At 39.8% G+C, this 12,583-nt stretch overlaps 1 protein-coding gene across 1 annotated transcript in view; it reads left to right on the forward strand.

Annotated features, from left to right (window-relative positions):
- Positions 1–10,967, forward strand: part of FBN1 (fibrillin 1) — a 250,589-nt gene extending 239,622 nt beyond the window's left edge. Inside the window, exons 64-66 of the mRNA XM_061180331.1 lie at positions 5,522–5,753; positions 8,300–8,474; positions 9,672–10,967. Coding sequence (XP_061036314.1) covers positions 5,522–5,753; positions 8,300–8,474; positions 9,672–10,061 — 797 coding nt within the window. The 3' untranslated portion in view covers positions 10,062–10,967. The remainder of the gene's footprint in view (positions 1–5,521; positions 5,754–8,299; positions 8,475–9,671) is intronic.
- The last annotated feature ends 1,616 nt before the right edge of the window (positions 10,968–12,583 follow it).

The following is a 12,583-nucleotide window of genomic DNA, read 5'->3' on the forward strand; positions in this document are numbered from 1 at the left end:
GCCAATATCTTTGATGAATATAGATGCAAAAATCCTCAATAAAATATTAGCAAACTGAATCCAACAATACATAAAAAGGATCATACACCATGATCAAGTTGGATTCATTCCCAGGTCACAAAGGTGGCTCACATGCAAAATCAATGTGTTGCACCACATCAACAAAAGGAAAGACAAAAACCACATGATCATCTCAACAGACGCAGAAGAAGCATTTGGTAAAATTCAACATCCATTCATGACAAAAACTCTCACGAAAGTGGGTATAGAGGGAACATATCCCAACATTATAAAAGCCATTACGACAAACCAACAGCCAATATAATGTTAAATGGTGAAAAGCTGAAAGCCTTCCCACTAAAATCTGGAACAAGACAAGGATGCCTACTCTCACCATTTCTATTCAACATAGTATTGGAAGTCCTAGCCACAGCAATCAGAGAAGAAATAAAAGGTATCCAAATTGGAAACAAAGAGGTAAAACTGTCACTATTTGCAGATGACATGATACTCTATATGGAGAACCCTAAAGACTCCAGACAAAAGCTGTTGGAACTAATAAATGAATTCAGCAAGGTAGCAGGATACAAAATTAATATAAAGAAATCTGTTCCATTTCCTTATACCAACAATATGAGAAAGTAAAAAAAAAAAAAAATCCTGTTTAAAATCACATCAAAAAAATGAAATACCTAGGAATAAACTTTACCAAGGATGTGAAAGACCTATATGCTGAAAACTATAAAACATTAATAAAGGAAATTGAAGATGATTCAAAGAAATGGAAAGATATCTCATGCTCTTGGATTGGAAAAATTAATGTTGTTAAAATGGACATACTACCCAAAGCAATCTATAGATTTAATGTGATCCCTATCAAAATTCCTGTGACACTTTTCACAGAACTAGAAAAAATTCCCAAAATTTATATGGAACCACAGAAGACCCAGAATTTTCAAAGCAATTCCAAGGAAAAAGAACAAAGCTGCAGGCATAAACCTTCCAGAATTCAGACTATAATACAAAGCTGCAATAATCAAAATAGCATGTTATTGGCACAAAAACATACATATAGATCAATGGAACAGATAGAGAGCCCAGAAATAAACCCACGCACCTAGAGTCAATTAATCTGCAACAAAGGAAGCAAGAATATACAATGGAGAAAAGACAATCTCTTCAGCAAGTGGTTCTGGGAAAGCTGGACAGCCGCATGTAAATCAGTGAAGTTAGAACACTCCCTCACACCATATACAAAAATAAACTCAAGATGGCTTAAAGACCTAAATATAAGACATGACACCATGAAATTCCTAGAAGAGAACATAGGCAAAACATTCTTGGACATAAATTGTAGCAATATTTTCTTAGATCAGTCTCCCAAAGCAAAAGAAATAAAAGCAAAAATAAACAAATGGTACCTAATCAAACTTAAAAGCTTTTGTACAGCAAAGGAAACCATCAACAAAATGAAAAGACAACTTATGGAATGGGAGAAAATATTTGCAAATGATGAAACCAACAAGGGGTTAATATCCAAAATACACAAACAGCTCATACAACTCAGTATCAAAAAAACAAACAACCCAATCAAAAAGTGGACAGAAGACCTAAATAGTCATTTCTCCAAAGAAGACATACAGATGGCCAATCAGCATGTGAAAAGAAGCTCAACATTGCTAATTATTAAAGAAATGCAAATCAATACCACTATGAGGTATATCACCTTACACTGGTCAGAATGACTATCATCAAAAAGTCTACTATCTCCAAAAAAGTCTACTATCATCAGTAAGTCTACATCTGGAGAATGTGTGGAGAAAAGGGAACCCTCCTGCACTGTTGGTAGGAATGTAAATTGGTGTAGCCACTATGGAGAACAGTGTGGAGGTTATTTAAAAAACTAAAAATAGAGCTACCATATGATCCAGCAATCCCACTCCTGGGCATATATCCCAAAAAGATGAAAACTCTAATTCGAAAAGATACATGCACCCCAGTGTTCATAGCAGCACTATTTACAATAGCCAAAATGTGGAAACAACCCAAGTGCCCATCAACAGATGATTGGTTTAAGAAGATACACACACACACACACACACACAATGGAATATTACTCAGCCATAAAAAAATGAAATATTGCCATTTGCAGCAACATGGATGGACCTATATAATATATATAAGTGAATCACTTTGCTGTACACGTAAAACTAACACTATTGTAAATCAACTAAACTTCAGTTTTAAAAAAGTGGGAAGAGGTTTGGGGGTTTTGATGCCCAGAAGATACCAGTTCAAACTGGTCTCATAATTCTTGGGAATTATAGTTACCCAGAATGAGCATTGTATTGCCTTGGGCCAGAATGGCTTCCCCAGAGCCATGCAGAGCAGATCTTTTGGACCAGCCCTCCCTGGATCCTTGCTCCTAGGCAGCCAGAAGTTCACTCTTGGAAGATGGATGGGTTTAGGGTAAAGGGCCATGGATATCATTGCTTTCTAGAAAATATCAAACTTGCAGCTTGAAGTTGGAGCTGACCCATCGTGACCTAGAGGAAATTAGTAAAGGAAAGGCTGTTCTACATTTGGAGTTCTCCCAGTGGCTCTCCCTTAACACCACAGCTAAGACACACTATGCAAGCCTGATGCTGGAACCTTTGAGTTTAGAGGACAGAGTAAGTAGGTTTCCATCTGCTTTTAAGGAGTGTCTTTCAGAGACTCTAATGCTGTTTCATTCAAATTAGAATTGTCTCTTTTTATGAAAAGAGCAAAACCCTCACCAACTTAAGTAACAACTGAAAGAATAAAACAAAGATTTTGGCGTGTAGAAAAATTCCTTGTGGAGCTATTTGCTCCAGGGTGCACACACAGGATGAAAAAGGTCAGGAAAAGTGCAAAACATGTTAAACAAATCATGGTATTTGTATATTGATAGAAAGGGTGAGTGCACAAACAGATTGTTTTCAAGCTGTAAACACTGAACATTTGCCAATTTCTTATCTTAATCCGTGCTCCACTCGACCCCATCTCTCCAACCCAGATAAGCAAGTTTAATTTAAACTTATTAGATTCTCAGGGAGGAAAAAATGTAAAATAAAGTAGAAAAGAATGTGAAAAGGGGACAGGGAGAGTTCTTGACAGGAATAGATACTCCAAGTTAAAAAGAGAGATACTCAAATTTAGAAAGAACCTTAGCAATGATCTAGTCTGATCTGCTTCCTAACATATCAATCCCTCTCCAGCCTAGAAAGGTACTCACCTTCTCCCAAGATAGCCCAATCTATGCATAGAAAACTTTAATTCTTAGAAATATCTTTTTCATAAAGAATGAACCTTTTCTCCCGCTAACTCCTAACCATTGGTCCTATTTCTGCTCCTTGGAACAAAACAGAATAAATCTAAGCTCTGTATTAACAGGTCTTCCCCACATATACCCATGCCTTAGAGGTTTTATCAGCCAGAGTCCCAGCAGGTAACAGATGGCTGAGCCCAACCAAAAGCTCAGGATACAGGAAGGGAGCTTGTGGATGCTCCATTCCGATCAGCCTTGTAGAGCCGAGGGCAGGTGAGAAGTCTGGAGGTGGATAAGCAAGGCAAGGAGAAGACATTCAGCCCAGAGATATTCCCTTCACCAAAGCAACTACCCTCGGTTCTTCATTCATCCTTGGATGCCCATGGTCTCCATTAGTTTCTATCACACAGCTCACCTCTAATTTAAAATAAGGGAAAAAAGAACACAGATGATGGCATATTGAATCATTTTGTTTTAGGAACCTTAGAACCTAAGTGACCTTGGATGGGTACTTGAGAGTCCTTGGATATAAAGGATCTCAAACAGATGCATAGCTAGGCACTGAGCCATAGCAGGCAGCTCAACCAATAGCTTTCTTATTGTATATCTACTCCTTCTCCTCTCTGTAACTACATACAGGCAAGAAGTGGTGGCAGGGGGCAAGTCGAGAAAGGAAGGGGGAGGAAGAGAAGGAAGAGAGGAAGGAAGGGTGGAAGGCAATATGAATTTTGTGTGTGTGTATGTATATATGTGCAAGTATCCTGCCCTCACCGTTTTTACCCACCTGTTCTCCTAATTTTAAAAAAAAGATATTTTCTTAGAAACAATTTTGTTCTTGAAAAATGAATCTACCTCAGCAAATGAAAAAGTAAAAGAGAAAGGACCAGTTTAAATGTGGGTGAGTCTTTTGAGAGACACTGTGATATAAAGGAAAGCATGTGACTTTTGTAGTCATACAGACCTGGGTGTGCATCTCTGCCCTGCGGCTGCTGCTGGGAGTTTGTGGTGGGGCTTTCTGAGTCTTGCTTTCTTCACCTGGAAAATAGGGATTTTAATACCTACCTCCGTGACTGTTAGGCAGGTTAAGTAAATGGAGTGAAGTACCTAGTATCCCATGTGTCATACAGTAGGCATCTAATAAGTGTTAGTTGCCTTTCTCCTCCTCTCTTCCATTGGAAGTAGGTATTTGCTAAGTGAGGAGAAGGTCAATCACATGCATTCATATGAACGTATGCCTGAAAATGGGCTATAGCAGTTAAGAAATGTCTTACCAGCAAACTTCCGTGCTGCCCTACAAAGGCAGGTCCACAAAAATATATTGGAAATTTCAAAAAAGTATACATCAGACATGATGAGAAACTTGAGGGTTTTATTCCCTTTGAATTGATTTGTTAAAGTTAGATTTCTTTTTCCTACTTATTGCCATCAGACTTGGCCGGTCCCTATCTGTAGCTGGTTCTGCAGCATCTGTGTCTCTTGTAGGTTTTCCCCAATTATTGCCTGTGAAGTCTGCACTGAATCTGTTCCAGCCATACTTAGCTTTAGATATGGCCCAGACTCTGGGCAGGAGGTGGTCTGGATATGGGGGCCCATTCAGAGATGGGAGCAGACATACCAGAAGACACTACTCATCCCCAGGGCAAGCACCTGGGGGATTTTACGGACTTTTGAAAATGAAGTCCTAGTGGGCCAACACTTCCTGCAGCATGTCAGCCCTTGCCAGCCCTACTCATCCTGAAAAAGAAAGGCTGAGAAAGCAGCCTCCAGGAATATAGTTCATCTCTGCTGTGGAGATAATCATCCTATTACTGGGCACTTGTGAAGCAAAGGTACAAAGAACTGATTCCTGCCCTCCCACCCTGAACCCTGAACCTTAGCCATGACCCATCCCCATGTTCTTCACGGGATGCTCCCGTGGAGCAGAACATACAAGCGTTGGCTTCAGATGAGAACTAGAGTCTGCTGGTCCTCAGAATGCCATTCCCTAATGTACTCTGCCTGGTGCACTTGTCCTCAGAAACCACGTTTGCTCACCATATGGCAAGAGACCACATCTGTTTCCACATCTTTCTCCCTTGTTCCCTTTCCCACCGCAGCCACCTCTGCCTGTGTTACCTTCCCGAGAGCCTAGCGGAGGGCCAGCTGGCCGGCAGCAAGTGGCCTGATCCAGACACCTCCATAGAAACCTCTGGCTGGTATCACATATGCGGTGTCTTCTGTTTTTTCCTGCAGATGAAAATGAATGCCTCAGTGCTCACATTTGCGGAGGAGCCTCCTGCCACAACACGCTGGGGAGCTACAAGTGCATGTGTCCTGCTGGCTTCCAGTACGAACAGTTCAGTGGTGGGTGCCAAGACATCAACGAATGTGGCTCTTCTCAGGCCCCCTGCAGTTATGGCTGTTCCAATACCGAGGGCGGCTACCTCTGTGCCTGTCCACCTGGCTACTTCCGAATAGGCCAAGGGTAAGCACTGCTAGCCATGGTCGTGGTTGGAGCCTTTCTCATTCATAACATAATTAAGTATATTTAAGTCAAAATGACCTGTCCTAGTAGAGCAGAACCATACTTTTTATGATTCTTGAGTTAATTTCAATTAGCGCTGCAAAGGTTTTAGGTTATTTTATTTGAAAGGGGACATCTAGGTTTCTGGAAATTCACAGAATGTCAAACAAAATAATGAAATGACATTGTAAATACCTCGCTCTATGGCTTATCTGTCTCATTCTCTTGATCTTCACATCTTGTTGGAAAGCGATTCATCTCTCAGGAAATACAGGGGCTGCGACCCGTGACAGAACTGGACTCAGGCTGCACTTTGCTGATGCAGCCTTCTCCTGGGGCAAGCAGGATTCTGTCTCGACTTAAAATGCCTTCTCATCTAGCTCCTGTTAGGATAAACCAAAAAGATACCTTTTGTGGAGTCCTTTACAGTTTTAAAGTATATTTTACATTTCAAACTTAAATTTACATTAAAAATTGCCAAAATAGCATTAAATACAAGAGTTAAAAGAATTACTGTATTTTCCAGGTAGAATACTTCACCACATTGTATGTGTGAGAGCTGGGGCAGGAAAGATGTGTTTTTATTCTACTCAGTAATTTAAAAGTTAGTGTTAAGTTTTCAAAGTTTAGGTCTTCTTCCCCACTGAATTAATCTGGACTTGGTTGTCTTGGTTTTGGCTATTCTGTGAAGGAGCTCAAATTTTAACTTTTTAATTAGGAACACAGACATTAAATATACATACACATATATATACACACCAACACACACACTTATATATACTCCCCCACACACAAAGTCACATATTCCACAACACACACATACATGTATATATCAAATTGTTAATTTTGTGGTCTGTGATTTCTTGACACACAAACATCAAGTGATTCATTTTGGGGTGTGTAGAAGGTAAAAGAATGTTTCATGGGAAGCACACAGAATGCCAGTAATAGGACTCAAATTTCCAGATGTTTGTGTCTGGCTCTCAGTAGACTCATTCTTTATAAGTTTAATGCCAGAACCATTTTCCCAGCAAAAATTGTGACACTCCAAACTGGCTTCTGGCCAGTGGGACTTTATAGTCACACTTCTTGTAAGTGGTGTTCCAGGGATATGAAAATACTGGAAGGGAGTTCTGAGAAAGGAGCCAAAGCCTGTGAATTTGGGGTTTGCCTTCCAATAATTTAATCATTATGTGAATGCACACACATACAGGATGAGCATTTATCATTTCATCCATTTTATTGTTTCTACACATTTCATGGTGCAAGATTAAAGGACAAGGAAAGGAAATGTGTCAGGCTCAGCAGGATTACAGAAAATATTAGAAACCTGTAAATTGCTGCAAAATGCAAAGTGTTCTTCTTATTGGCATTATATTTTGAATCTTAAAGGCATAAAGGAAAATGAGTTATAAAGAATAGATCAACTAATACAGAAAGAGAAAATAGCATTTGGTCTACATTATGGACCCAGTAGTGGACCCAGTAGTAGAGATCTACCCATTTATAACAATTTGGGCTCCTCCGTGAGTCACTAGAGTGGACCGTACCCCAATGTAAAGATTCTTTTAGGATCATTCAAATATTTCAACACATTTTGAAAGAGGAGCCTGGTAAATACATTCCAAGTGGCCTATGAAATAGTAAGCAGAATAACAAAACAAGGTACTTGTGAAACAGGCAAGCCTCCCTCCATAACTTGGCTTTAAAAACTGAAAGGCAAAGAAAAACAGCTGAACTAGTTTTCTCCTGGGCATGGGTTTGTTTATCCAGCCTCACATGAGTCAGAGCCAATGGACCCAGTGGTTTTGAATGATTTGAAACAATTTCCCACAGTTGGGCAAGCTTTGATAACATGTATTTTATACATTGCATATCCTCACAATTTATATCTAAATCAACCTCAGTTATCACCTAGAGCTTTCTTCTTATCTCCAGGAGGAGCTTCAGCCAAAGTGAGAGGTCTGATAATAGGAGAGATTGCTCAGAAGCTGGAGTGGTGAAGGCTGGTGACGGCGGTGGTGGTGGAAGTGGAGGTGGCAGCGATAGTATCAGTTAAGCAGGAAGAGGGCAAGGAACTGAACAGTGATGTCTCACACCTTTCTCACGCATGTGGAGCCTGTTTCATAAAAAGAAGGCATTTTTATTGAACCTCCCGAGTCACATGGTCTCCCTCATCCTCTGTTCTTCTCTCGTTTCCACTCCCTGTTTCCTCCCCAGCAGTACAGCAAAACACCTGCCACATGTCATTTGGGAAGTGAAGGGACAAATAAATATGCAAAATGGGGCCTTGAGAGACAGTAAAAAGAAATCAGTCAACCCAGGGAACTGAGAATTTGAGGCCAAATACCGAGGGCTTCAGTGTTGTTCTCAGAACCAGCCGATCACCCAGTGGACAGATAATCAAGTACTGAATGTCACTAGGGAGGGTCCAGGCTTCACCAGAACTCCTGCTCCTCCATCTCCCAATTCTAACGAAAAACATCTATGTTTCCCTTCTACCATAGGCACTGTGTTTCTGGAATGGGCATGGGCCGAGGAAACCCAGAGCCACCTGCCAGTGGTGAAATGGATGACAATTCCCTCTCCCCAGAGGCATGTTATGAGTGTAAGATCAATGGCTACCCCAAACGGGGCAGGAAGCGGAGAAGCGCAAATGAAACAAATGCCTCCAACATTGAGGTAGGTCAGAAGGTGGTTTCTCCTGATGTCTCCTACTGCAGAAAGGTCCTCCAGATTCCTATGGTTTCCTCCAAGAATGCCCCAAAGTGTGAAAAATCTCCCTGAGGAGAAAATCCGGACATTCCCTGAGCTCTAGGCTGTATTTTACAAGGGTCTGTGGGGCTCTCTGGAGCTTCTTGCTGCTTTTAGGGAGTGGCCATTCGAAGGTTTTCACATACTTGCTCATTTCCTCTGTCTCGCCGAAAAGAAAGTCAAACACCCACCCAAAGTCTGCTGAAAGGACAAGGTCTGAGATCCAGGACAGCAAGTGGGCAGGATAGTGAAGTGATATAGTCCTCCCTACACAGGGATGCCAAGTTCTGAAAGCTAGAGGCTCCTCTACTGAAAAGAGCCATGTGGAGTGTGAGGGAACTTGGATTCTAGACAAAAACAACATGGAGCTCAAGCAGCCTGGTTTTCTTTGCCTACGGCTGCTGCAGCCTTTTAGTCAACTCAGAAATGCAGATACTCACCCAGACCTCTGGCTGCAGGCCCGGAGAATCCAGCACATGTGGTCCCAGAGAGGCAAGCAAGAAGCCAGTGAAAAGCACTGAATATTAGCAGATCATCAGAGCCAGGAAGTAGGTTCATAGGTGTGTCTTTCGGTGGGGATGGTTTTGCGTCAGTGAATAAAATTGAAATAAACTGGTTCTTTCTTAGCATCAGTGCTGCAACCCATCTGCTGTGGTTTGGGAAATGAGATAAGTCTTTGGAAAGAAAATAATATATTAAAACAGTGGTTCTCAAACTTGAGTGTGCATCTGAATCATCCGGAAGGCTTGTTAAAACTGATTTCTGGAAAACATCCCCAGGGTTTCTGATTCACTAGGTCTCAGGTGACACCAAGAACTTGCATTTCTAACAGATGCCCAGGTGATACTGATGCTGTTGGTAGGGGACCACACTTTGAGACCCACTGCAATAGAAGACTGCCAAATACAAGTGATTTCAACTTTCTCCTTGACATGTTTATTTTTTAATATTATAAAAATGTGCCAATTTAACATTAGTGGTTTAAGCAGTATTTTATGAATACTCACTTTCAATATAGTATATACAACATGAGAAGAAAGTTGTTAGTGTGAGATTTGAGTCACTTTTCCTTTAGTAAGTGGCATATTTACCTTTTATTTAACACATTGCCATATGTCTTTCCAGGATCAGCCTGAGATAGAAGCCAATGTGAGTCTTGCAAGCTGGGATGTTGAGAAGACAGCCATGTTTGCTTTCAATATTTCCCACATCAATAACAAGGTCCGAATCCTAGAACTCCTTCCAGCCCTTACGACTCTGACGAATCACAACAGATACTTGATTGAATCTGGAAATGAAAACGGCTTCTTTAAAATCAACCAAAAGGAAGGGATCAGCTACCTCCACTTCACAAAGAAGAAGCCAGTGGTTGGAACCTATTCATTACAAATCAGTAGTAGTCCACTTTATAAAAAGAAAGAACTTAATCAGCTAGAAGATAAATATGACAAAGACTACCTCAGTGGTGAACTGGGTGATAATCTGAAGATGAAAATTCAGATTTTGCTTCATTAATTCACCATCCAGAGACCAAATAATTAAAAAACAAAGATAGATAGGTAGAACTCAATTTTTCCCCCAATCAGAATCTTCATATTATAGGTACAGTCTTTCACCACGTAAATTGCTATAAATAAGCACTATTCTTGTATTACAAAAGCAAGGTACAGGTGACTACCCTAGTTCAAAACAACCACTTTCTCAGGCTTCTCATGTAGGTAGCTAAGCTACCTTGTCATATGTGTTTATTTTTGAAAACTGGGACATGTATTTCCACTGGGGGTTGGCCATTCATGCTGACGTGCCATCCTTCTAGCAGGCGTACAGGAATGTGCTTTCAATTCATGGACTGTTCTATTTTTTCAAATTGTAAAACTTTGCTTCTCCAAATACAAGTATTAGGTTGGCCATTTATAATATCTATTTGGTGCTAGTAAATTCTCAAACTAGATTTATAAATGCACTGTAATATTTACACAACTTAGAAACCAAATTACAAGTATTCAGTTCAAATACTTCATTAATTTCAATCAACCAAAGTTAGTTCAGTAGCTTATCTCAGTTATGAGTATAATACCTTACATGTAAATTAAGTGTGTGTATACTGTAATCGTGCTATTTTTTATCATTGAAACATTTATAAACTAGAATAATAATGCCCTTAATGTGAGGGTTTGTAATGGTGCTTATTAAGACCAAAGACTTGTTAAATGTATACACCAAGTGGTAATGAAATTTCTGTGACTGGCCCACACATGCATGGAGGTCTGGGAGGACCAGGAAACAGCCTCAGCAGCCAGAGGATCACCAGTGCATCCTTCATCACACCTGTGCAATATGCCAAGATTACCCTCGGCCATTCCTGTCAACAAGGGGTCCATGTCATAAATGACACAATAAAACAGTCTCTTTTTTAGTGTACCCCTTGGCTTTGTGTTCTTGCATGGATGTGGGATTGGAGGGGCCATTCTGGAGACTAAATAAAGTCTCCTGAAATTAAACTATCCTGGCTCTGTTAGTTACAGCATCTAAAGGTGCCAAATATATAACCACTAGAAGAAATTTTAACATATTTGAGTCAGTCCTTTGTTTTATTCATTCAAGACAGCGGAGTTATTTCTCACCAACCAGATATTTAGACTGTAGCATTATTTCTAAAACGTGACCTAATTAATCCTGTGACTTTTAAACTACTAGATTTCAGTACTTAAAAACATCAAGTTCATTGTCTTAGAGCACATGCGTTCCATTATAAAAATTTATCATGCCCCCTCCCCTCAAATATACACAGTGTTGGCAAGCTTAGGCGTTCCATCCTTTTTTTCTCCCCTAAACATCTGTTGTTAGTCAGTGCTAGCCTAATTACAAAGGGATAATCCCAAATTGAATCCAATTGAATGCTATAACTCTTGTTTTCTGAATGTCATAATTTGAAAATGCTGTTTTATTTTAAGAGCAATATTGAATATTTAACAGTTAAGCTCGTTCAATTGATAATGAATTTTTAAAAGCCCTTAGGGCATTTAAGGCTAGTGAAAATAAAAGTGAAATGAGGTTGCCGCATGGAGAAGAAACCATACAGGACACAGAAAAGTCCTCTCAAAAATCTTCAGAAAACTAGGCTAATGAAGATGGAGTAGGTATATTCTAGAAGACAAAACCAGGGTCAGTTGGTGTAAAGCTCAGTTTAGCACTTACCTTGCTAATTGTCAAGCTACCCATTGAGAGAATGTGTTTCCTTGCAACATGGTGAGCTCCCTCGTCACTAGAGTGTTTCAGTCTAGGCAGCCAGTGAACAAGGAGGCTTTCTTCCACTAACAGGCCATGAACATCCCAAAGTGTTCTTTTTTAAAAATCTATTATTTTGCCATCCAAAAAAATTTCATCTCTATTGAGCATCAATTATGAGCGAGTCGAATGACTAGTTTGGAAGGGATTTGTACCTTGGTTAGGAAGTTAAAATGACTCAAAATTTCCTTTTATCTCTGCGCCTATGGTTCTCTGATGGAGGTGTACTAAAATTGTTAGAGAAGAATATATAGCATATGGTAAACAACAGCTTGCAAATGGAAAATGTCTTTGATAATTTAACCTGAACTGCATTATATTCAATAATGGATTTTCTTTATAACAACAGAACAAAATAGAGTTGGCACAGAGTAGATCACTTTGATATTTTTAATAGTCTCAGTGTGGATTTTATTTATTTAAGAGCCAACGATTCTCAACAGCATATTTTCCGTGTTTCTGACTGTAACAAAACATTTTCCTCACTGTTCCATTGTAAATATTCCTCTTGCCGGAACTTTTTTTTAATTCTGAGATTTAAACCTGTAACTTTCAATTGTCTGTGACCTTTTGATTTTACTTTCAATGGTTGAAGAATTTGGTTTTATAAATCTCAGAAGCTTGAGAAGTCTTGTCTCTACCCCTCAGCCCATTTCACTTGCCAATAATTATTTTGTAAGTAGGGTTGAAATGAACTCAGCTGGCCTTATGAAATGTTTAAACTTGCACAAACAACGACATTTTTGTTC

This window comes from Eubalaena glacialis, chromosome 2 (assembly GCF_028564815.1).
Source record: "Eubalaena glacialis isolate mEubGla1 chromosome 2, mEubGla1.1.hap2.+ XY, whole genome shotgun sequence".
Taxonomy (NCBI): Eukaryota; Metazoa; Chordata; class Mammalia; order Artiodactyla; family Balaenidae; genus Eubalaena; species Eubalaena glacialis.